The 27228-nt window shown below is 38.0% G+C and overlaps 1 protein-coding gene across 1 annotated transcript in view; it reads right to left on the minus strand.

Moving 5' to 3' along the window:
- NALF1 (NALCN channel auxiliary factor 1) overlaps positions 1 to 18859 on the minus strand; it is a 444524-nt gene extending 425665 nt beyond the window's left edge. Inside the window, exon 1 of the mRNA XM_031504229.3 lies at positions 16989 to 18859. Within this exon, the coding sequence (XP_031360089.1) occupies positions 16989 to 17807 (819 nt within the window). The 5' untranslated portion in view covers positions 17808 to 18859. The remainder of the gene's footprint in view (positions 1 to 16988) is intronic.
- Between the last annotated feature and the right edge of the window lie 8369 nt (positions 18860 to 27228).

The following is a 27228-nucleotide window of genomic DNA, read 5'->3' on the forward strand; positions in this document are numbered from 1 at the left end:
TTGATACATCTCAAGAATGGGATATTGTTTATTCAAGACTCCCAAAGCAATTTAAGATTAAACAAAGAACTCCACAATGATGCAGTTTCACATTGAAATCAGTTAGTATAGTATACTGAAGCACACAGGACAACAGTGGTCTTCATGTAACTCCTGAGAGAAACTGAGAAAGAATTCAGCTTCACACATATATATTACTGCAGAAAGAATTGAAGACCCAGTTAAAATCAAAAATGCTAAGTATGTGGATCAAAGTTAGAAGCCTTAATGCTCTGTATATGTCTTTAACCTATTACTATTCTTTTGGCATGTTAATAAATAGCAGATAAGAAAGAACTGGCAGATACAAGTTTTCTGGACTTCCAAAAAGCCTTTGAGAAAGCTTCCCACAATAGGCTATTAGAGAAACCAAGTAATCACAGGATGAGAAGTAAAGCATCATCATTGACTAGAAATCAACTACAAAAAGGAGAACACAGAAGCAGAATTCATTTATTAGTGGCCACTGCTCCATGTGGCTAAAGGTTAACAGGCGGGTGCCTCAGGTTCTTTACAAAGGATGAAAGTGTCTAATCTATTTATTAATCATCCGGAAATGGGACTAACAATAAGATGGAAATGTTTACAACAGACACAACAAGTCTTAGATTAATTAAGGCCAAAACAGGCCAAGGAGCTTTTAGGTTGCTTAAAAGAGATTAGTGAAAGGGGAAACAATGGCATATGGAATGCAGAGCTGCCAAGCCTAATAGAAACACAGGGGAATGAACCATATGAAATACTTCATCTAGAATTAAAAACCCAGTATGACCACTGAAGGGGGTGAAGACCCTCTGGATAAGTACAGATCAATAAAAATAATTCTCTGGCACTAATCACAATCTAAAACAAAGATATTGTTGAAAAAGAGAAGAAAAAGGGAAGAGTACTGCAAAAAGGCTACAAAGGCTGAGATTTATTTTTTTAGGGGTGAAGCCTGGCACTTTTAAATTAAGAGGTAAAAAAGAATGAATAAGTAAATTTAGAACATAAGTAAATTATTACTTAACTCTCTTCATAAGATAAAGAATTCAGCAAAACTGAAAATAGCATACTTAAAACTGAGAAGTGTTTTTCATTATTATTTAAATCAAAGATATAGAACTCCACATTTGATGTTGCCAAGTTGAAATATAACACCATTTTAAGGAAGGACTTTGATTTTTTTGTGGATTTATACATAAATCACAGTACTCTGTTCAGTACAGTAAGCCAGAATCAAACCAACACAAACAATAAATGAAAAATCCAGCTACCTCTGCAGTTATCATCTTCTATTTCATAGGCACACAGCTTATACTTATCCCAACTTCTATACATCATAAACCACTCTTTTCAGCTGCAGGTCTTCAGTCATGGATACTCATATTTTATTCCTCCTTTCAGAAAATTGTCCTTCTTAGTACAGAATATTACCTCATCAAAATCCACAGTCAAACTTATCAGGAGAGGTTGGTTTGGCAGATAGCTTAAGGAGGGAAGAAAGAGAAAAAAGAGAAAAAGCTGGGTAGTGATGAAGAATAAATAGAAAAGGCTGGGTAGTGATGGACAATAATGGGAAAAGGATAGCTAAATCCTAAAAGACATTTTCAGCTGTCATCTTTACCACTGGTGGGCACAAGCTGGAAATGTATTTAGGACAATCCTGGCTGCATCAACCCAGGAAATGTGGCCTGTACCAGTGTTCCTTTAGATAATTAAAGCAACAGTAATGTGTGAAACAGTGTCTACCAGAGGCAGCTGCTAATAGCAGAATCTTAATGAATGAACACTTGATGCATGCATCCTTTTCGCCAGGAATCACAGGTAACACCCACATTGTAATGTGTTAGAAATGTAGAAAACTCCTGTATTTCTGCAGATGTACAGACATTCTCATATATATAGACAATATACAAATAAAATCCTTATCTGTCAAACAAGAAACTGCACTTAAATACCTTCATCAGTCAGTAGCCATTAATACAGCCCAAAAACAGTATGTAAAAGGAGCAAATAGGCAACATATCCCTCCACTAGTATTTCAATATATTCAAAATTATATTTTCCTGGGTTTGATTACTGGTTTAGAAATATCTCTTTCATATAATTCTTAGAAATATAATCATCTCCTTCTACCATAGTCTCAACTTCAATCTAATAGTTTGCCCCTAGATATAAAAAAAAAAAAAAAAAAAAAAATTACAGGAGCTACACAAAAAAGTCAGTAAGAACAATAGGAACAGAAATCTTTACTCAATTTTTAAAAAGAACCAACAGATTTAATGCATGCAACATCAATGACCAGATTTTGATGAAATTTTGGTATAATTGCTACACATTTAGAGAAAATCATGATTTTGAAAACTATTCTAACTACCTCTAACTATCTTTGAAACTAAAATTTTTCTCTAATAGTAAGATACCCCTTCATGTATGAAAATGTACTAATAGAAAAGAATATGGAAAAGTATTTTATTGAATTATAAGCATGATAAATTGACTACTGCCTAATATGAATTAAGAAGAAACTTTGCAAACTAACAAACAGTCTTCTGGTCTGGTGTAAATATCATTTTACCTTCCAAGCTTATTCCCAGAGCAGATCACTGAACACTGTAGTATGTCAGTTCCTACAGCCTGCTTGCCAAAAACACACTCTTCAATTTTGTCATTCTTCAGTATCAGCTCCTTCAGGCTTCAGGGCAAAGCAACATGAGTATAACCTGAGATACATTTGACTGAAGTCTTATGTGAATACGTTTTCTATCTACTCTTATTTTGACCTTAGCTAACCATCTGCAGTTTTGGCTGTCTGCCACTCTGACTGCTTTTCCTGCTGGCTGGGCAATGTCTTGTCTCTGCTGCATGGTCTCCCTTGCAGCTCCTTGTCAAGTCAGCAACATCTGGTGGTACAGAAAGTGCTGATCATCTAGCAGGTATTCTCCTCGTGTTTTGATCAATCACGCACACTGATACTATTATAGCCAATTATTTGTTTATCCACTATTGCTACCTTAGCATATCACTTTTCTTGCATCCTTTTATCCCTACTCAGGTGTCAAGCTTGAGGAAAAGGTAAGAAAGCTCCCTGATAGTTACCAAGGGCTAAAAACATTTTAAAAACCCCAGATCATCAGGAATCGTCTAGAAGAACTAATTTTCTTTCTACAATTCCATTAAATTTACTTAAAACAAACTCAATAAATGGCATGAATTGTCAGGATTCAAGAGCAATGAGCTGTGATAACTGGGCATATTGCAATAAAAATACCTAAATAATACAAACTGGAAAGGTAGTAGTTCCCTGTATACAAACAGCAAATATTCTATCAGCAGAGAAATATTCTTCCAGTGTTCTATTTTCTTATGAACTGTGCAATACTTTCAAATCACTCAAAGAAAAAAGCTTTATTCTGTGAAGAAAAATAATATCAATCCATCTCATAGACACACCTTCATCTTGTATGCTGAAGAAACCCAAAGAAAATGAAGTTTTCACATGTATATAGAAATTGAAATAATTAAAAAAGAAAATCAGCTACTTAGGCTTTCCTGCATAACTGTCAGTTCCATAGCTATCTCAAATCTAGCCTGAACACTGCATCATAGTATTTTTTTTTATTTTAGCAGGAAACAAGAAAATACATTAAAACATAGTGAGGGCAGTATTAAATGAAGACTGGACAGGCTAGTTTCACTGCTGCCAATTTCCCTCACAAAAATTTTTCTTTTTCATGATTATTTAGATATTTTTGCACCGTTCTGAAACAAAAAAACTATAAAATTGCCATAATGAAGCTCTAACAGTTCTGTTCAGCTTTATGTCTGTGTGTTGGGAAGGTGCTGTGAAATCCACAGTGAGGCCAGAGGCAGACCCAAAATGCAGCAGAGCTGCAGTGGCTCTGCTGCACAGAGGCTTGGCAGATGTAGGGAAAGCACAGAGCAAAAATCTGCATCACTTTCATAGGCATGCCAACAGAAGATAAAAGAAAAAAAAATAAAAAGGGATAATACATGATCACTACTGCCATGATCATCTAGAGCTAGGTGCAGTGAATCATTTCAGCAATTTGGCTCAGGGCCTTGAGATGCAGGCCTAAAGAAATTGCTGAGATACTTTGGGAATTAACTCCAGGATGAATTTCAACCTCTTTAACTATAACTACATGAATATTAACAGGGAGTGTGGCTCTGCAGAGACACTCTGTAAACTGAAACTGTGCCAAGAGCCTGGTACCCACATTTCATGTGTTTCGTGGATTTTGCTTTGGGCTAACCCTAGTCCTTTTTAGGGACTGAACATCCCTTAGTGCTTGCAGCTCATTATAGGTGCACTTCTTGGGCACCTGTCTGCCTTTGCCTTCAGCAGACAGCAATCCAGCCTGTGTGGTGAATCAAGGGGCAGTAAGAGTGGCAGTAGGAATGAGTGGAAAGTTTCCAAAGTACACCTCAGACCTGAACTGAAATTCTGATGGAGACAGCTTGAGAGCAGCTGCCTGTACACAGCTCAGGCACTTGTGATTTGTTACAGACTCTGTAAGAAATAAATAGTTGCCTTTTAACTCTATTAAGGCACAAAGTCAAAAACAAAGTGTGAAGCAGGACCAGCAATCTCCTTTGAGCAATGTCACAGTTGCATCTCATGGTGCACCTGCTTGCTACGAGCTCCTGCACTGCTGAATGACTATAATACTTGAGTTCTCCAGTAGTGCTTTACTTGCAGGGGAAAAAACCTCTAAAGGGTCTCAGGTCTTTTTCTTCTCTTTCAAACATGTCATAAAATCATTTCAAACATCTCTGTATTCATATATACTTTACCCTGTACTCAGGAGTATAATTTTAGATGAACCCTAAAAAACAAAAAAAAAAAAGCAGCCTACTGATATTTACAGCTATCGCATTCCTTCATATGAGCTACTGATCTTCACTACCAGCTAAGATTTTAGTGAAACTCTGAGATGCAAATATTTTCTGCAAGCTGAAAAATATATCTCCTCCTCCTGCAGATCTAAACTATGAAAGAGGAAAAAGATCTCTTCCATCCCAAACTTCTATTGGCTGTCTTCAAATCAGACCTATATTAAAAACTATTGAACACAAAACCCAAAAAAAAATGCTGTAAGTATTTCCTTTCATATCATAATTTAAAGAGGACTGTTTCTGTAACAATTAGAAAGAAACAAAACACCAGAAACTCAAAAAACTTAAAAGAAAATATTTGGGAGGTCACTGTTATTCATGTTTATATTGCACGAGCTAACATCATTCTGTCCTTTAAAATATAAAAATCACATTATACAGCAGTAATAAAAACCTGATCTCCCAGATAATCACAGTGATCAAAATATGCTGGTCTTAAAAAAAAACCCACATATATGCAGAACAATAAACTTTGTTGTAATGTGCAAATAGAGAAGCAGAAAAAAAATAATCTAAAATATTCCACAAAGGGTCTCTACAAATGCATTGTGAAGACCAATGTAAGACAGGGTTAGTGGGCATCCCAACAATATATGCATTTGTATTCTATTTCTACTGTGGAACCTTTCTGAAGTATTGATGAAAGAAAGAAAATACCCTAAGAAATTTACACTTCCACACAGAAAACAAGCAAACCCTGAAAAAAGATTTAGAAACAATTTCTACATTTTCCTGTACTTCTTAATTTTCCATACTTCATGACTTTTCAGATTTCCATAGGACTCTACTGCAGGACTGTCTTAGTCTCTACAGAATGTTTGATCGTACATCAATAATTTCCTTTTTCCACTTCCTTTAAGACACACACACACACACACATATGTGTATGTATCAAACATGTAATTTTTATTTAAGATGTCATTGTTAAAATTACTAACTTTTTTATGAGTGTTGAAGTGTACCACAGAGCAAAACTTCCATTACCTTATCAATTCTTCAACTTACACTTAAATTTTTAGCTGTATATATGCCAGCATAAATAGAGAGTGTCTTTGTACCAATCAAAGCATCTTCTCTGTATTTAAACTATTAATACTACTGATCATCATCTCTCCTTTTAATCCTGATGGATGACCTACACCCTTGGCTGAAAAAGGCAAATAATTTTACTTTGTTTTCTTCAAGGTTTTCCTCTCCCTGAATAGCTGAACAACTTAAGCTCATAATATTTTTCTACAGCATTGCCTGAAAAATCAATAGAATAAGAGAACACAATCAAGACCAAGTACAACAACAAAGGAAAAAAAACATCAATCTAATAACAACAACAAATTAGTAATATCAGTCAAGGACAGGAAAATGAGCATTTATAGCACTCTGAATATTGTTTTTTGTAGCAAGGTGTGTAAAGCAAATCTGTCTGAGTCAAACTGTCCTTCTGAATTCATATATTTGAGTTTTAAACATATCATGTTCCTCCTTTCAAAACAGCATTACATTCAAGTAAAGCCATTTATTTCAATGGAGTTAGTCCTGGCTTATGTCGTTGTGGATTGCTGACTAAAGAAAATTGGCCTAAATTTACAAATGAAAATAAAATAATATTTTAAATTCATATCTGTCATACAGAAATTGGCTTGCAGTACATTTTCTCTGCTCTGGTCCCAGGAATTAATCTCAGTACCTTGATTTTAGAAAGCTGTTGTTACATCAATGATTTAATTTCATTAAATTCATAGTGAGGTTGCAAGAAAAAAATGTGCATTTATAAGATTCAGCTATAACAATTATGAGATTTAAATAGAGACAAAAGAAACCATAATGCACTTCTAACTGAATTGGAATATAAAACAGGAAGCCTCATTTCCTGAACTCCAGCGCTATACTATATCTTGTTAGCTAAACTCAGTTTATAATAGGGGTCATTTCCCCAAGGATTGTTATATTATAAAGATAAATTTAAAAAAAATAAAAATACAAAAATTGTTTCTGTTTTCAATATAATTTGGTTAATGCTTCAAATATACCTTGTTCAGAAACTCCTACTTCTTCATAATACTGGTCCAAGTTCTGTCATGTTCTCTGTAGAAATATTACATCAAGACTTTAACTCCAGAGCAGAACAGGACTGGAAATTAACATCTCTCATCTCTGGATGCATGAAGAATTTTAAAAGTCATCCCAGAGGACCTTGGCTATGTTTCTGACTTACTTTCCTTTTTAAGTGCAGAACCTCAAGCTAGTGGAATCTAATCTTCATATATCCTCAGGCCTGGCCCTGCTCCAGGGCACAGCTTCTACGTTCTAGGCAGGCAGCACATGCTGGGCCATCCCCACATGCAGGATGCTGTGAGCTTCCCATGCTTGTTCCCTTCTGCAAAAAGAAAACCTTGCTTGCAATAAACCCAGTCTCTCATTAAAGCACTGTACCACGATATTTACATCTTGAACATAGTACAAAAGAAAAATATTAAAGGACAGGTTAATACCTCTAGAGGTATAAAATTTGCAATATCCCAAAATAGATGCATTTGGGATACTATGCTAAATAATAAAAAAGGCCAGTAAATAAGGTTCTGATGACATGGATCTTTTTCCACTGATTACACTGATTTCCTGGCTTTAATAGGGCTAGAATCAATATAGACACTGAGAAACCACCAGAAACTTGCTGAAGGACTTTACTAACAATCAGTATTCTAAATAGATGTTACAATAATACTTCTCTTCAATCCCTTCAGAGATTTTAATCTTTACCAAAGCATGGATCTAGGATTTCTTGTAGATGTTTTAATTATAAAGATTACAATTGGCATACATAATTTTATTGCCATTGTTTTGATAATATATGCTGGAATTTATAGTTCTCTTATATTTTAAAAATAATTTACTTTTCAAGAGTGATGTGCTATACCAGATGTCACCAGAGTTCTAAGTTGTTTAATACACAGGAATTTTAACTTCCAGCTATGAAGTATGTCTTCGTTATCCTAAAGCCCTTCTATACAGAAATCCAATTTCAACAAATATATATGAAAGCAATGTTAAAGTATTCATACAAAATTTGCATGCAATTTTTGTGAGTACATTTTCAAATATATATACTTGCATTTTTTATTCTCAATATAAATAGTCTAAAAACAAATTGGACTTTTATTTGCCATTTAGTTGCTGTTCTACAAGCTGGGTTTTATTTTAAAGAACATCTGGTTTTTTAACCCAGTGTGTATGTATACAAATACAAAAATTTATCTCAGCAGAGATGATTTTAATGCCTTTGAAAATGTAACTTTACCAGTGGAAAAATACCCCTCTAAATGAAGTTATACTAGTAAAATATTATAATTTCTTGATGCATGAGCACAACAAATCAACTAATATGAGTTAAGAATACACTTTCCACACTATCAAAAGCTTCTCCATCTGGTATACTGTTCATCATGAAAAAAAAAATTTACATGAATAAATTTTTATATTTATCATCTTACATTTAGTTTTCTATTACTACAAACAGAGGTCTCTGAGATATGTAATTAACTTAATATAAACTTTAAGGTATTTAAGAGTTGCTCAAGTTCTCCCTTGAAATGAGACTAATAAAAATTTTTTTGAGAAGAACCTGTAACTGTAACCCCCTACCTTAAATACAGAAAGCAAGCCAACCAATGCAGAGCAAAATTCTCCTAAAAGATTGAATAAAATGAGAAAAATATTTTTTCAAAGTATCTCATCTTTTCCCCATCTGCTTAATAAAGAATGTCCTCTGATTCTGAATTGCCAGCATCTTTAAAATGTAATAAAAATACTTCATTATTATGCTTAACAGAGATGAAGTCTGTTGACAGGCCCAAGATACCATTTACATAAGTGTTCAGGCAAATTGAAGGCAACATCTAATCTAACATGCAGAGGATCAACAAGAATTAAACATGTATTTAAAAAGCACTCTAGATATCATACTTCCTCCGTGGAAAATGTCTCATAAAAGCTGCAATATATTGCACATTCCAAAATGCAAACCTAATACAATTTCCTTTTTTTCCCTTTAAAATATTTTATAATGGATATATTTAAAAATATAATGTCTGAATAATTAAATTACCTAAATCACAACATTTTAAAAAATCATTAAAATGCCAATATCATATACCAAAAGTGAAAATTTGGACCTTTTTTAAATTTGTGATCTGTCTGGTACTCCATTTCCCTCTAATTATGCGAAGGTAATTTAAAACATCCACAATGACTCCCAAGCTGCTGAGAACTTCTAAAAACCTAGACTGAAACATATTGTTTGTTGGTAACTTCAGATGAGCTTTACTGTTGTTTTTAATCATGAGGTTTTCTTCTAAAGACAAAGCATCTGAATCAACTCTCAGAATCAATATATATTAAAGGCGAACACTTGCATCGGGCTCTCAAAGACACTTCAAAAGACCAAAATATTCATATATAACTGCTGAGCTTTGTCACTTCAGCATTAATCATCACCATTCATCCCAACAACTTTATTGAATTCAATCAGTGCTTCAAAGGGTCATACCAGATTGTTCCATAAAGGCTTTAGGCCAATCATATCACAGCTTTCAACACATGTCTATAGGTTTTTTTGAAGGAGAGGAGACAAGATGAGATGAAGGGTGGAGAGTATCAAGCGTTGATCAGCTTCAGTTCAGAGCCACTTACATCGTGACCTATTCTTTTTGTCATTATGGACTGGGAGCTAGTTGGGTATAGCTCTTCAGTGTGCATGTTCTAAAGGAGAAATTCACGTATTTCATATACTTATCCTGTTTGCAAACAAGGTCAGTTCACAAATCCATAAAGAAATCTGGTCTTTATTTTTTTAACATATCTCCAAATTAATCAAATCTCTCTACAAGCCAGAATATGTCTCCAGTGCCGCACTACGTTTGTATTCATCCAACTGATTGATGTTGTAAATGAAATCAAGCTCACAGACATTCTCACTTAGAGATGTTTGCTCTACAGTTCTGACAAGAGAAAAGTACAGTGAAAAGTACTTAGAAAAGTACATTATGCTTACTGTAACAAAGTGGCATAAGTGTGTTTCTTGACTGAAGGGGTTTAGGTAGTTGTGTGAGTTCCCTCTGATTTGGACTAAGGGAAGAAATTCTCATACATAGACACTCCACTCCCCCAAAAAATCCACCCTCCTTGTAAAGAGAGAAGGGACAATAAGAGAAATAATCTCTAGCAGATCTACCTGCAAAAATGTCTACTATGAAGATGACTTACAATTGTTATTTTCTAGTTTATCAACAGAAATAACAACTGGAAAATTCATATGTAGAAGATTCTGGTCTTCTCTCTCAAAAAAAAGTGATAAAAAGGCAGTTATGTCATACAAGGCTCTTTCCTGTTCTCATGTCTAAGAAGCAGATTACACAGCTCACAGATTCTTCAGCAACAGAATATAGATACCTAGCAGTGAAATAGAATTGTGATTTCACTAGGTTGGTGTAGGACAGCACAAGTAGCAGGACTTTACAAACTTTTTCAGAGCTAAATTTTGCATATGAACATAATTTCATCCAAACTTAATTTTTATACTACAATCACTTTGTTAGAATTCATCTAATATGATTTTTGAAGTCAACAGTGGGTGGAAGTGTTTGTATCTGATATAAAATGGCAGCACGTCCTCTTTAGAGACAACAGACATAAAATAAGTATTTTAGGGCATAATCCATCTATCCTATTTTAGATATCCACTTCATTGTGAACTGACTTAGACTCTAGAATTACCTATGTATCTCCACTGACTACAAAAAAAATTTAAACTTTACATTTTTTGTGAATATCCATAATGGATATCTAGTTTTTTTTTTTTTTCTTTTTGTCATACAGATTATTTTATTTTTCTGTCTTCTGGGGTGTTATGACTGATATTTATCAAAAAGTAATATTTAATAATCCAGCCTCTAAGTTATTTTTCCCTTTTAGGCAGTTCAGAGTTCTAAATACATTATGGATCTTAGTGCAAGACTGAAGTTATAAATTACTAAGTATAGACCAAATGACTTTTAGGCAAGATAAGTGATATAACTATAATTTGCATTTTGATTACCTTTCCCAGAAGAACAAGAAATGAAGAAGCAAGGTTTTCACACTTTCTGCAAGGTGCACATGAAGCACACTGCTTGATGTAAAGAGAACAAGTGAACAAACTGAAATTGAGGGCAGAGCCATGAGGTCCCAAACTATGTGACATTAATACCATGAAACATTAAATGGTGGTTACTGGATTAGAGTGGTATCAACTTCAACTACGCTGTGCTAGTAATCTGCAGACCTTTTTTTTTCCTAAATAAGGAATGCTGTACCTATTGACACAATGAATGGGATGAGTATCTCAACGATCAACTAGATGCAAACTTTTAAAGGTTATGTGGGATAAATGCACTTCTGGAAAGAACACCCTGGGAAATTTCTCTTTTAGGAGTGAAGAAATCTGACCCCAATCCAGTAAAGCATTTAGGCAATTGAATGACCACAAGTATGTGCATAGTCTTCCCTGAGTGCAGTACCATTCATCTAGCTCAAAACAGGAGACTGAGACTGACTGCTGCATCAGGATTCTAGGCCAAAATACAAATCCCTTAGCACAAAGTCAGTGTTGCTTCTTGCATTATACCAATACTACAAGAAGAGTTATACTAAATTCATCCATGCATTTGCCTTAAATTAGTTTTGAAAAATAATTCAACCTTTATTTTTTTAAAAAGTCACCAGAACAAATAGCATCAAAAATCATAAAACTGTGCAAACATCAATTTACACAGTCACATTAGCTTCACAGCATTTTATACCAAAGTTTTAAAAAGTGCAAAAATTTAAGTATTAGGTATTTTTTGGAGTACAGCATATTATTCATTTTTTTAAAAAGAGCTTTAAAATAATAATTATATTTCAAGAGATTCAGAAAATGCACTAATTCAGTAATTAACGTGGGGATTTTTCTTTTTTATATTAGGCCACAAGTACAGATCTTTAAAGTTTAGTTTGTATGGGTTTCTTCTGATTAGCTTAGCTATTACTCTTTCATAGAACTATCCTTGTATAAATATGTGATTAAGATGTGCAACTGAAATATCTAACTTTGTGGCAGATGCTGCTCTATGTGATCTTTTGTAACTGAAGGGTTCTTTTATCAGTTGGGCTTTTGGGTTTGTTTCTCTCATCTGCTCTTTTCTGCCAGCTTAACAGGGATTTTAAATCAAAACCTAATTAGACTACATATGCTGTTTAGGAAAAAGTTCTTAGGAAAGTAATGATTCATATAGGCTTTGATATTTCCAGATAACATCTAAGAAGAAATGTGATTTTAATTGTTTTAAATAACTTCCAATCACCCTCTTACTTAAATAAAAGTAGTTGAGCACAGTTATTTGATAAAAAAAAAATTCTTCAGTAACAGAAATTCCAACTCTATATTCCTATCAACGATACCATCTGTGCTTAATGATAAAAGCCTTTATTGGCACACATTTTTCAGCTAAGTAGTATTACAACTCGGGTATTCTATTACATATTTTTGATACCAATACCATAATCCTCAAATCAGAAGTTATCAAATGATAATTAATTTCTGAAAAACAAAAATCTGTGCGTACATGTAGAGCACCTAGGATGTCAGCCGAAGTTTGCTTTTTAGCAATGTTGATATAAGAAGAGTTGGTATCTTTTTATTTTTCCTCTATGATTTTCTATGAGGAACAATGAATTCTTTTAATGTTATTTTAATTATAATGCACTTACTTGAATTATATATTTCAATATTTTAACTAGTGCTAAGAAAGCCCACATTTTAAACACTCTCACCTTGCACTAGTTTAAGGAAACCTGTGTCAAAAATTATGACTGTTATCTTGTTCAAACATTAATAAATACATTTGCCAGGAAAGCCCTGGCCTCTGATGCTTAATCACAAAGATGTAAGCTCCATCTTTTAAAAAAAAAAAAGGGAAAAAAAAATTTACATTTTTATGTCCCACCTAGTTATTTGACCCAGTTATTAATCAGAAGTAGCCAGAATTTTCTTCTATTCCACAGAGCAATTGCTTGCTGCCTTAAGAATAAAAACTTGAGTATTTCCCCTGATAGAACGCTGACAAGTCATAATGAGGAATTGTGTCTTCCAACGTCATGCCAATATAGTTTCTGCTAATTGTCTGAATACTGTGCTGTGACATACTGCATATAAAAATTATTTTCTGGAAACCAAGAAATTATACATATTTCCAAGACAAATCCCTGCAAAAATAACCACAAATTTATAATAGGCAATAACAAGACTTCATAAGCATTTTTTTAAAACCTGAATTAAATTTCAAACAGAAAAGCAGAAGTGTAAATCCAGATTTCTAGTTACTCTGTTACTTTAGTGATTCAGTAAAGCTACAGCAATTTGTTTCAACATCTAATTGAATATATAATAAATTCAAATATTTCTCTTACTGTTGAGCCATTACTAATATGTGACTATCATGGAAACAATATATAGAGACATCAGACTTTAAGAAGAGTTTATAAGAAATAAGTTGGAGACATTTATAGTGAGACAACACTGATATCCCAGGCTTCTAAACAACACATAAAGTCTACTGACATGCAAATAATATAAAAGGCATATGCATATTCATTGATACCACCAAAAACAGTTGTTTTGTAAATGTTAAATATTGTCAGCATGTCTACAAAATTTTTGAAAACCCCAGTGCAACTCAATAGAAGTTTGATGGTAAGACCTTAATTACAGGACAGTACACTTAAAAAAAAAAACAAACAAAAAAGAATGAGTATGCTTATATATTAGAATTGAAACTCACCACATAGAATAGCTAAATGTGATCAAACAACTCCTGTCTACAAAGTTCTGCAATATAAAGCAATTAATTTAAAATATTCTTCAGAGACAGGAGACATGTAGTAGAAGACAGAATGTTTCCAAAGTATAGTTCATCTTCTTCTGGTTTCAGATAAAAGAATGAAAACATAAAGTCTGAAGTTTATGCCCATGCATCAGAGGCATTTCTCATATGTATTGTTATCACCAAGAGTACTTTCTGGAAAGGCAGAAATTGGTGAGCAACCCATCATGATCTTCACACTTTACTGTGCAAACTGACTGAGTTGAGGATGGTGTATGGTGTTGGGGTGAATTGGAGAAAGTGGAAGCAACACCCAATTGCAAGTTCATGCTTGACTGCTATTCAGAGTAAATTTTATTATTGTTTATCATCAGCTATAATTGGTTAACTGGATGAAAATATCTCTTTTTCTGTGAACAAAGCTGCCCTCCAAGAGTGCAAAAGACATCTTAAATATAAATAGACTAGCTAACAAGCCTTTCACTGTATTGAGCCAAGGGTTACATACATGGTTATAGAGTAAAGGCAGTATTTTTAGAACTTTGTTTAAAAGAAAAAGCAGGTCACCATATAAGCCATGACACCCACCAAATAATGTGTAACCTAAACCACACTGCTATATCTCAAGTTATTTTCTATTCTGATGCTTTACCTAAGAATTAGCTAAATATCCAACATGCAAAAATATTATTATTTACTTACACACACACACACACACAAAAAAAAAAAAAAAAAAAAAAAAGTCCTGATTGAGTTTTATAATTGAAATATGTCTAAAGAACAAGAAACCCCAGCAAAATATTGCAACAGCCACAAAGTATTCGAGTTTCAAGTTTCACCTCTCCACTCTCCAGGGCAGCACACGAACACACACGTCAGACCGCTGGACGTGCCATCCACTTGGCTCTCGCAACCCCCCGCACGAATCAAAAGGCTCCAGAGGGACCCAGAAACACCAAACCAGGGCACGGGGGCAGAGAGCCGCATCTCCTCTGCCTGACCTCGGGCTGTGCGTGCGCTGTCTTGCAGAACCTTGGACAGCGGCCTCCTGCCCTCCTCTCAGTGCGCCACAGCCCAGCTCAGCCCAGCCCAGCCCAGCCCAGCCCCGCGGTTCACCCCACTGCGCTTCCTACCCGCACTGGCTGGGCATCTGCACTACCCATCAGAACCCTTGGAGAAAGGGAAAACAGACTAAGTTGAAGTTGCACCCATAGTTTGGGTTTTTTCCCTTTCCCCTTCTGAAATATCTTTCATTTTTAACACAGATTGGTTGGCCAAATTCTCAAAACATAAAGCAATATCTTCTGGCACTCAGAACCACAGAAATGTAGGTCACTGGCATCTGTCTTGTTCATTAAAGTTTCACACAATCATTTTTAATGTCAACAACTTTTTCTCTATCATTAAAAATGTATTTCTCCTTTTCGGGTGTGCGAAAGGAAAATCATTGAACAGCATAAATTTGCTCTTCTGTTCATTTTCAACACCTTTTACATCTTGATATTCTCTAGACCAACTGAGAACTTTGTGGTAAAGTTCAGTCAAACTGTGATACCAAAAAATCACCTAAAGCATGTAAATACTGATCATTTGGCATAATGGAATAGTAGGTCAATTTCTAATTATAGAGCTACTGAAATGAGAGATTTCCTCACAGCAATAGACATCTATTTACATTGATATTTTTTACTTTTTTACTTTTCCAATTCACTCTGAAAATAAATATGTTTACATTATCAGTAAATGAGTACTTAGCATACATGCAATGAGGGTGTACACACACAGTTTGCAATCTAAAAACAGTTGAGTCAACATTTCTGGTGATTCTACCTTACTTTTGTCAGGTTTAGAAAGAAAAAATAAATATGGCAACTTTCCTACCGTTATCCAATTAGATAGCAGGTTATTTCAGCTTCAGGTAATCTGGATCCATTTTTGTGGCAAATATATGCACAAATTATACTAAGCTATTGGTGAATGGGATTGTTTAGGCAGAGGCTGCTACCATTAAATTATTTCAGAAGGCCCTGCTAAAGTTACAGAGTGCAGAGGTACTGCCAGGCCTCCCATTTAGAGCAACGATTTGTGTGCATGGTTGTGTTCCACTGCTAAAGCAGAATTTGGCTCAGACTGGTTAGTGCTACAGTAGTTGAGATAATCTAGTTCAGGGCAGAAATATTCACCTCGTACCAAATACTCAAAAAGGGGGAGAAAGCATGCACTTAGCTATTTTAGGCACCAAAGACAACTCTTTCTTCTGCCCTGTCTTGAGAGATAGGCCAACTAATCTTGTGCGAAGTACAGAGAAGGCAACATCTACAAGAGCCAAAGTGGGACCCTCTGCCTTCTAACAAAGGCAAAGAAAAGCCTCTGGATCTCTCTGAGCCGTCACCAGTGGCACCAAAGGAAACAGCCGCGGCTTATCAAAACGCTGTCACCATCACTTCCCAACGAAGGGCCACTGCGGTGCCCACCAACAGACACTCTTGTCCTCCAGCTTTCCCCAGCTCCACAGATTTTGGCAGAGCGCCTGCAAGTACTGTCCCGCTCCCGCTCCCGAGGAGGCCCGGCGCCGCACCGCTCCGCCGCCGTCCAGCACCGCCACCCCCGGGCCGAGCGCCCGACCGAACCTACCCGGAGCCCGCGGTGCGCGCCCCCGGCCCCGCGGGGCGACGCACCGCCCGTGCCCGGGCACCGCGGCCGGCGCGCCCCGAGGGCCGGCGGCCGGGGCAGCGCCGTCGGGCGGCCCCGACCACGGCCGCCGCTCCGAGCCCCGCTCATTGTCATGCAGACCCTGTCGCTGCCTGCCGCCAAGTCGCATCCCAGCCCGCTGGAAGCCGGCAGCCCAGTCGGAGCCAATCGCATATTCATGAGGAGGGGGAAATCCAGCGCTACGCTCCCAGAGGAACGAGGATCGCTTCTTTTTGCGTTTTCTCAAGCTTCCCCCTCTCTCTTACTCTCTTTTAATAATGCGCTAAGGGGGGCATCCCGGCCGATACCCTCCGCAGCATCGCCTGCACCGTGAGAACCGCGGCCGCCGGCGCCAGGGGCAGAGACCGAAGCAGGCACAACAGGGTCCACGGCAGCCACAACAGCCGAGGGAGGCACGCCAGCCCGACAGCCAGGGACAGGAAACACAGCAGGGGCTCCTACCTTACAATCCTCAGGGCACGATTTCACCGAGTACTCATCCGACTGTAAATATTTCTGAAGCATAACCTCAAACTCTTCGTATTTCTCCTGAGCGTGCTGGTCGTAGCGCTGGTAAGCCTGGACGCACTGGCTGCAGGAGCCTTCCCCCTTCAGCACCACATCCAGACTGCAGTTCAAAGTGTCCGGATTGGACAACCCGGCGAACAACTCCCAAAGTGTATAGGAATTACAAAAAGAAAGGTAAAAATCCGTCAGGTCCCAGCCGGGCGCCGGGTTCTGCTCCGTGCCCCGCGGTCGCCCCGACCCCCCTCGCCGCTGGCACACCGCCTCCGCGTCGCCCACGCTGAAGCACTGCCCGGACGAGGAGCCCGGGGGGGGGCACGTCTCCAGGGGCCTGGCGGTGGAGTTCCCCAGGAAAGCAGCCTTGCCGTGCCGGGGCTCGGTGCCGTTGGTGCGGCTGCCGCGGCTGCCGCCGCCGCTGCTGCCGGGGGAGGGCGGGAGGGAGGGCGAGGGGGGGGCGAGGAGCCGGGGCGCGGGGGGCGCCGGCTCCCCCATGCCCGCCAGCAGCTCCGGCTCCGCGGGCTCCGGCTTCTCGGGTGGCGGCTGCTCCTTCTCTCCGGTCCCCGTGAATTTGGCCTCGGCGCAGAACCACAAGTGATCAGAGAGCAGGACCGTGAAAAACAAGAGCGATGCCAGGGACAGTCGCCATTTCTGAGCCCTCTCTGAATCCGTGAAGGGTTTCTCGTTCTCCCGGGGTGCGAACCAGATTTTTAAGCCGTCATCATACTGCCGACTACACATCCAAGCACCCCTGGTCATATTTTGGGAACGCACAGCCCTGGCCGACTCCACCGTGAGGGCTCCTTTGCCAGTGTCACCACAATATGCATTGACTTAAAAGATTGGGGGGATTTTCTTGCCTGCCTTCCCTTCTCTCGCTCGCTTGCTCTCCCTCTCTCTCTCTTCCACTCTCCCCCTTCTCTCTTTCTTCCTCTTTTTTTTTTCTTTCTTTCTTTCTCTTTTTCTTTCTTTCTTCTCTCTTTCTTTTCTTCCTCCGAGATATTGTTGGTTTTCGCCGGTGGCTCTGCCTTGGTCTCACCACACGAAACAGCCCCAGTCCATCCAACGCGGAGTGCCGTGGAGAAGATAAGAGCAATAACGCAGAGAGAGGAGGAGGAGGAGGGAGAGGAGATGGTGGTGGTGGTGGTGGTGGTGGAGATGGTGGTTGAGGTGGTGGTGGTGGTAGTGGTGGTGATAGTTGGTGGTGGAGGGGCTGCGCGACTGGTCCTTTCCCCCTCTCACCCAGGCATGGTCAGATCGCAGCTCCCCATCTCCCTCCTGAGAAAAGCCCACTGCGCCCGGACAACCGCATGCCGCGTCCCCCGCTGCCGACGGACGGCTACGGGAGAGCTCCTCGCCTCCTCTTCCTCCCTGCCGCCGCTGCTCCTCTTCCTCAGCCCCGAGCCGCGGCACAGATGCCTGCACCGCTGTCTCAGTCTCTTTCTTCTCTCCCCGCTCCGCTCTAACTGGAGAGACGCTGCTGCAGGGCTCCCGGAGCGCTGCCGAGGATGCTGAAGAGGAGGAGGAGGAAGAGGAAGAGGAGGAGGAGGAGGCTGCCGGGGCCGCCGCCGCTGCTGGTGACAATGGGCTGCGGCTGCCGCCGCTGCTGCCGCCGGGCGCGGTGTCCCCGGGCGCACGGGGCGGAACTGCCTGGCTGGGGGCCCCCGATGGGCACAGGCATCTTGGGCCCCTGGGCTAAGTTGCCGCCATCTTCGTCCTGGAGAAACACTTTTTTGGGGGGAGCTCTGCCTTTTGCGTCATCTCCTCCCGCGCCGAGATCGCTCTATCCTGGCGCATTGGCAGCAGCAGCAACTCTGCCTCCTCCTGCCTGAGGAGGAGGAGGTGGGAGATGCACTGGGGACCACATGGACCCTCCAAAGGGTTTCCTCGATGTAACTCTTTCTACTCATCTCACCGAAGGGACTGCTCAGTACTACTGTCCAGCCCTCTCTCCTTCAGGGTCTCCTTCCCTTTGTGGCCGTGGAACACCATGTACCCGCAGGATGGTGGCTGGAGAGGTCTGTCTCCGAGTCTGTCCTTGTCACAGCAAATCACAAATGGCATATGACACTATGGGCTCTGCATCCTGGCCAGTTTTGGCCACACAGTAAAATGTCTGAGCATAGTTGCCTGTCTCTCAATCAGAGCTGTAAAGCAAAACAACCATAAACCCCAAGCTGTTTCCTCAAGAGAAGTTGTGCAAAACCATGGTTCAGCCCATGAGCTGCCTGTCTGTGTGTTCCCCTGTTTAGAATCACTTCTTAGAGAGAAAGACAGAGGGGCCAGGCTAAGTCCTCTTTCTAGGATGATGAAATCACCTGGGGTGATGATTTCCACTTGGACCCAGGTCAGAGATCCAAACACCTTCTGTTCCCCAACCATGAAGGTCTCTTGCTCAAACAAACATGCTCTTTGGACACTCCTATGTGTCTCTAATTCCTTTCTTCTGGCTCACTTATGCACCTTAATGTAATAGCAAAACAACTTGGATCCCACACATAAGACAAGACAAGGTGCCAGCTAGAGGTTGAATACTAACAGATGAAGACCTGGTGTTCACCTCAACACATCAGGTATGCTATCTGGCCATAGGATAACCAAGATGTGTATTCTAATTTCTCCATTGGACTGGCAGAAGGATTATAAAAATATTTTTCCTTCTTCCAGAGGCTTTCTCTATCCTGAGGAACCGATAATTTCCCTTGGAAAAGGTGTGCAGTATAACACAAAAGTGGCTTTGCCCCATTTTTTTGGTTAAAGATAGATGTTTTTCAAACAAACATGGTCTGTAAGCTAATACAGATTGCTGATGGTTCTTGAATTCAGCTTCAGAAACTGTAGTGGGAAAAGACCTGAGACTAAACCATATCAGAGTAAAACAAGACTTGCACCTTATTTGACTGCAGCTGTCATTAACAGAAGGGTGATCTTACCAAGGAATGTGCTGGAATTTCTGTCACTTTGAGCAGTAAATCAAGGCTGGATGTTTTTCAAAAGGAGATCCTAAACTTCAAACAGAAGATGCAGACCTGAGGTATGAATTCCTGAGAGAGGTTCTATGCCCTGTGTTGTGCTGGAGGTCAAAGCACATTATCATAATGGTCTCATCTGGCCTTACAGGATCTATGAGTCAAATACTATGGCAAGCAGAAATTATCTGTGGATTTCATTTTGATAGGGTATTTAAAGACACAGAAATAAGTGTTAATATTGAAAGGAAAGGTCTACAGTACTTAAATCAGAATGTGCCTTTGCAATTTTCAGTCAATCATCTCACACTGTCTGCTAATGGTACATTATTAATTTTGGTCTTGGAGCTTTGATTGAAATGATTTGACATACTGGCTTTTGTACTGAATTTGACTTTTTGTAATGCTTTCTGTTTTGGGACAAGGCTGTGACCAAGCTTTTAAAAAGCATTCAGGACAACTTTAGTACTCTAAAATGCAACATCATTTATTTAATTATCTTTTTGCTAGTTTTATTACATATTTCTTGTTAGAATAAAGAGACTGGAGCAGAAATACAGGGAAAAAGGAAAAAGAAAAAAGAAAAAAAGAAAAAAGAAAAAAGAAAAAAGAAAAAAGAACATGAAGAAAGAAAAAAGAAGAAAGAAAAAAGAAAAAAGAAAAAAAAAACCAAATCAAACCAAACCAAAACAAACAAACAAAAACAACAACAACAACAACAACAAACTGGGATAAGAAACAGATTCCTGACATCAGGTATGAGATTTTTCAAAATGTGCTCTACTGAGATATGTGGCAGTGACTGTAAAATTATTCTGTGCTTGGCAACAAACATGAGGTGAAGAAAGTTGGCTTTAGAGTTTATACCTGGCAAAGAGGCTTAATTTATATAATTTTTTAAAATGTTGTTTCCCTTTTGTCCTGTTGAGAAAATGAGAGGATAATTAGCAATTTTGCAATCCACAATGAAATTATAAAAGTTCTTTATCTCCATAGTGGAACTTCAAGAATTGGTAATGAAAACATGCTTGTATTCAGATCTCCTTTGAAACTTAACATAAAAATTAATTCCTAAGTCTTTGCTCCTCTGTTTACACTTGTCTAAGATCAAAGCAAATATAGTCAAAGTCAGTACACTAAAATGGTTTAGATATACTTGGCTTCTCACAAAACATCCATTTTCATGTCATTTAATATTTTCACACATTTCCCAACTTTTGTCTGGAAAAATAGAATGAGAGTTCTTTTTCAACACCTAGAAATAAACTATAATAAGACATTTAGTATTTTCAAAATGAGCATGTCCTTGCTTTTCCAGTGACAGTTTTCTGTAACAGAGAACACGTCATGCAGGACTGTTGTTTCACCTCTTGCATTTCAACCAAAGCTCCATTCACTCTCCACCTAGCTCGGTGAATAACTTGCAACTTAGTTTCAGTAGCTGGTTCCTGATGGATCTGAACAAATGCAGTTCAGTTCTCTGGTGCCCCTTAGTGTTAGGTCTTGGAGCTCAAGGGAAAAAATAAGGCTATAAAATATTATCTGAAAATCAAGAAGCTGTATGCAGTGAGGGAAAGAATCTTAACTATACACTGTAGCTGCTTTCTCTAGAAGTTCCTTAATTTTTTTTTTAACCATAAATCAGATATAAATAACAGAATTTTATTTGAAATAGTTTAATGAATTATATGAATGGGAAGAAAAGTGAAAAACTTTCCTCAAAAATATTGCTACAGAAGCATGTTCCTATATTCATCATTCTTCCTAAATAACTCCAGTGGTGCAAAATACTTCACTTTGAAATTACATTTTTTACTGGGAATATTTATTACTCATGTTTAAAAGCTTGGCAGTTGTGAGGAACTCATGGAATCCTGTCTCACTAGCTGGTGGACTCACCAGATGTTTCACAGATGGATCTCCTTAAAGTAATGTGGTTCAGTGTCATCCCTGCCACACTGTGCTTTAATCAATACAATCAGAGCTGATGTTCTTTAATTCTTTGACTCATAATATGTGAGACAACTGATTTATTTAGCACTAAAGAAAAAGTCTAACAGGATAAGTATGCACAAATTCCAGATACTTAGAGCTATTGCTTAACATACATACCATGTGTTTTCTTTGTGAAAATACTTTAGCTTAATAAGCAGAAATATTTATTGATGTAACATGTTAATGGTAATAAACACTTTTCAGAGTAGAGGGCTTTGCTGTTTCAAATAAATGTTCTTATATTTTTGCCTAAAATCAGGGAAACAATATTTTCATGCATAATTCTCTTGCTTTACTTTGTTGATTACAAAATTGTAACATCAAAAGAGTAGTGTATGGGTCTTTCAGATGATTTTAACAGGTTTGAGAGACATATCTTGTCTTTTTAATGTATATTCTTTATATAAGAAAAAACTTATTTCATAATTGCTAAGGAGCATTTCTTTTTGTAAATGACAGGTTATTTTTAAGGGACTAGATTTCATTTATTTTTGGAGCAACTCTTTTTAACAGTTTAAACTTTTTAAATTATTTGTCTTCAATAGGAATATATATACATTTGTTGTAGGCAAAATATGTCATTTATGTGGTTTAACATCCTCAGTGTTGTTTAGTTTTTGGCTTATTTCAACATCTTACAACAAAATTTGGGTAGTATATTACCCATTACCTGGGAAGTGGATCAGAGATTTAATTATCTCAATCCATTTGATAAGAATAATATCCATGATGGTTGTAAGATAGAAAGAAGTTAAAAATACTGAAGAATATTTTTTTCTCATCACATTCCTAGTGTCTTAGTTTTCTACTCAGTATTTTTCAGAAAGCTCAATTTTTGTGAGAAAGCTTCAGTCATCTGGCCTGATTGCTCCAAAGCAATGGGAAATTTATGTTAATGTTATCAGAAGATTCTAATCCTTGATCGAATAGCACTAATGCAGATTTTAAGATTCTTCTAGTCTCCTTTGTTCACACTTTCCCCATTACCTTCAATTTTGTCTCTTTGGCTTGATTTTTTTCAAGCTTTTTTTACCAAATTGGAGAATTAACTATCACACAGAAAGTTATAAAAGTTTGTCCAACTCTATTTCAAAAGGCTGTGCAGTACAAACTTCAAAGATACTGAGGTCATTGACTGAATTATCTTGCAGATATTTTCTTGCTATCCTATATTAATTATTGTTAGATAATGAGAACATATTTTTGTTTGTTGACATTTTCAGCCATAGAACAATTAATGGATAGCATAGGGAGTCTGATAATGTCTCTCCAAAAATTGTAGGTCATATTTATCATGGCATCATTATAATGAGAGCTCAGCCATAATATTACATCCAGTGGGTATATTTGGACAAGACAAGAAATGAACTAAAGCTATTCTTCATTAACTGAAGCCATCAAAAAAGTGAAATATAACTTTTTCACATGACTGCAGCAGGAAGAAAATAATATAAATGTCTCACACAAATTAGCCTATGCCTGTTAGAATAAGGTCTGATCCAAAACATGCTGAGATCAGGGGAAAGATTGCAATGGGTTTTTAACCAAGCATGTAGAAAGGAAACAGGCAGAAGAATAAAGATTTCCCCCATATGGGAATGGAAGGAAAAGGACTGAAAGCACCACCAAAAGGTAGATTATGGCTTTTAAAATATTTTTCCTTGTTTCCCTCTCTTACTAATTGTATACATTTGCTGACTTCTAATAAATGTAATAGCTTCACTATGTGATTATGCTTCAGACATCAAAGACGTATTTTTCCTCTTTTCTCCTTGGTTACCTTGTAGGTATCCTGGCTCTTCCTTGTATCAAAATTCAACTAATAGAAAAGAGATAATATTTGATTTTTCTTAGAAATACTCTTATAATCTTTTTCTTAAATAAGAATACCTGTGCACTGTGTAGAAAGTCTTAGATTTTTAATCAATCAAATAGTTTTCCTTTGCTCTCTCTTGCTCTCATGGAAAGGAAAAAAGTACTTTGAGAGATAACTTCACTGTTTCATTCTCAGCCTGGTTTCCTCTTTAAGCAGGTTACTGTAGAATGTTTTTGTATCAGCCTGAGTTACAATGCCTCTGTTAGGTAGGTTTTATTTTCTGATGTACTAATATGTTTCTAATCCAGAATTTAGACTAACTTGAATTTGTAGCCCCATGTTCATCCACATATGTGGTAAGAAGGATGTGGGAAAGAAAAATAGCTAATTTAGAAATAATGTATGCTAGCAAGTAAACTTCTCCCTACTTTACACCACACATTTTATTCCACATGCCTTGGAAATATGCCATCCTAGAAAACACTTTTCAGGTTGGCCATATGAAAGTTTGGTAATAGCTTTATGTTTCTAGCATGCATGGCTACAATGTAAATTTTAAATGCATGACAGTATGGCATGCAGGAGATGTTCCCACATATCAGAGTTTCTTGTTTGACCAGAAGAAATATTCCTGTTACTAAAACATATGTAGTTGTCTGTAGATTTGATATAGAGCTTGAATATAGGTTGAATAATTCTCATTGTAAAACATATATATATATATATATATATGTCCTAGAAAAAGAAACAATTTCAGCACTTTTTATCTCATTTAGCTTTAGATATGTAGACTTAAGCATCCAGTCAAAGCTTATCCTTTCACCATGTCATTAATAAGAAAATTACCTGCAGAACACAGCTCATTCCATCCTTATATAGGTTTCTAAGACAGGCACTCTTGTATGGCAAGCCATCTTCTGTCATCTCTCTATACTGAATATGGAAGAAATGTCCCTGATTAACCTTACATTGCTGCTTACCTAAGCTGGCTTTGGCTGAAAATAATTTTCTTCAGAGTAGCTGGCACAGGGATATGTTTTGGATTTGTGCTGGACTCAGTGGCGATAAGACAGGGATGGTTTTGTTAATCCTGCAAAGTTCTTGCACATCATCAAGGCCTCTCACCCCGCTCCACCAACGAGGAGGCTGGGGCTTCACAAGGACCTGGGTGGGTCACAACCAGGACAGCTGGCTCCAGATGACAACAGGAATATCCCAAAATATGTAGTATCTTTCTCAGTATATAAAGCTGGGAGAAGAAGGTAAGCAGGAATGTTCAGAGTGATGGTGTTTATCTTCCCAAGTCACCATTGTGTGTGATGGGGTCTGGCTTTCCTGGGGATGGCTGAACACCTGCCTGCCCATGGGAAGTGGTGGCTGAATTCCTTGTTTTGCCTTGCTTCTCTGTGTGGCTTTTGCTTTACCTACTAAATTGTCTTTATCTCAGCCCACAATTTTTCTCACTTTTACCCTCCTGATTCTCTCCATCATCCCACAGGAGAGGAGTGAGCTGCATGTGCCTGAGTTGCTGGGTGGGGTTTGGACATGATACTATCGCACCCAGCTTGTAATATTTGAAAGACAAATATTTTAAATTAAGTCATCAAGATTTCTGGCTCTGTCTTGATGTCCTCTAAAAGATTCTTTCCATAGAAAAAATTGCAGATGAGTATTGAAGTACATATTTGACACATTCTTGTTTCTAGTTTTGGTTACTAGTAAAGCAGACATGAATGAACTATACATTGACAGTCATTTTATTTGGAGCCAGGTCATATCCTTTTCCATCTAAATGTAATATCCTGCCTTCTGCCAACTGGCTGCAATGCCATCTGCCAGGAAGAGAGAGATAGGGTGGTTTTTTTCACTCTGCCTTCCAGGGTAATTCCTGTGAAGAAGGCATGTGACTCAAGTTGTAGGATGACTCAAGCTCTTATGGTCTTCTTGGAGTCATCCCACAATCAATTTAATGTGTCTGACCCAAAGACAAATGTCTCCTTTTGTCTGCAACATTACCAGCAATTTTCTAAACTTTGGCTTCTGTTCCATATGCCTTGCAAGAGATTCAGAGAATTGAGCACAGGCTGAAAAGAGCTCCTGATATTTTGGTCTATTTCCACTCTTTAGATGGGTATGATTCTGGACATTCTCATTTCCTCAGCATCTCTATTTATAAACAAGAGAAGACTAGAAGAATTAGGTAATGCCTGCAAAGTGCTGTTTTAAAAAAATAAAAATAATTAATTTACTCTTTATGTGTTACTATATAGGTCAATATATAATGTTATTCCTTGTCTCATTTAGTTCCTAAGGACTGAATATTTGTTATTGTTTCAAAGAGATTGCTCTCCATTTCTGAGTGGTGTGCAGACATCTGTGAATGCACAAAGATTTTCTACATAAGAGATCTCATTCAGATCATTCTCAGTCTTAGAGTAAACAAACAGTATTGCTTTTCTAATTTTCCAGTAAAATACATTACTCGATATTTGGCAATATATTACATTTTCATCACATTAGATTGCTGGAAAATAGGTGCTTTATTTACATGCTTTAATCTTGTGGGGGGAAGACAGAGAAAAGAAATGTAATTACACTGGGTGCTTTAGTCTCCTAATTAGTTAGGGTCTTAGATTTAATTCTTGCATTCTGCTGAAGTTCATTTTTCTTCTCTTTCCTTTTATCTTGATTTTTTGGGGTTCTTTTGGGTTTTGTTTGTTTGTTTGTTTGTTTGTTTGTTGGGGTTTTTTTTTGTTTTGTTTTGTTTCATTTTGTTGTTTCTGGAGGCAGCCCCTGATGGCTGGCTGTGGCTGGGTGACACTCACTTTTCCCACAGCACCAGAGCAAATACTGCTTGAGCCTGTTACCTAGCATATTCTCAGTCTTGCTAGGGATAGGCAGAGAGATTCTGCCTCTAAGTACCACCATTATGGGCATAATTTGCTTCGAGCCACAAACAGGGCTGGCTCAGGGTCAGTGGAAGCGCGCTGTGTGTTGCTGAGGTGACTGCATGCTCTCAGAATTCACGGACCATCATTTCATAAAAGGTTGGCTAGCTCTGCTGCACAAGGGCTTCATGAAACAATAAGAGAAAACACTTCACAAGGGCAGTGATCTTCAGCTTCTTTCCAGAAGTTCTCTAAAAGGATACTGCAGTTTCACTGTCATTACTTTTTCTTCTAAAAGTTTATCATTTCTTAAAGGCACAGCTCCTTGAAATCCTGAATAACAGACCAGACCCCTTTTAGTAAACAGAAATGCAAAAATGAAGGGGAAGTCATCTCTTTACTTTAGATACCTGAATTAACACTGACAGTGAGGACAGCTCATTTCTGAAGTCCTTCCTTTAGTCAACATAGAGAGGCTGCTTTAGTAGGCTCCTTTGCAGGGAACAATTTGA

This window comes from Lonchura striata, chromosome 1, assembly GCF_050655825.1.
Source record: "Lonchura striata isolate lonStrDom1 chromosome 1, ASM5065582v1, whole genome shotgun sequence".
Classification (NCBI taxonomy): Eukaryota; Metazoa; Chordata; class Aves; order Passeriformes; family Estrildidae; genus Lonchura; species Lonchura striata.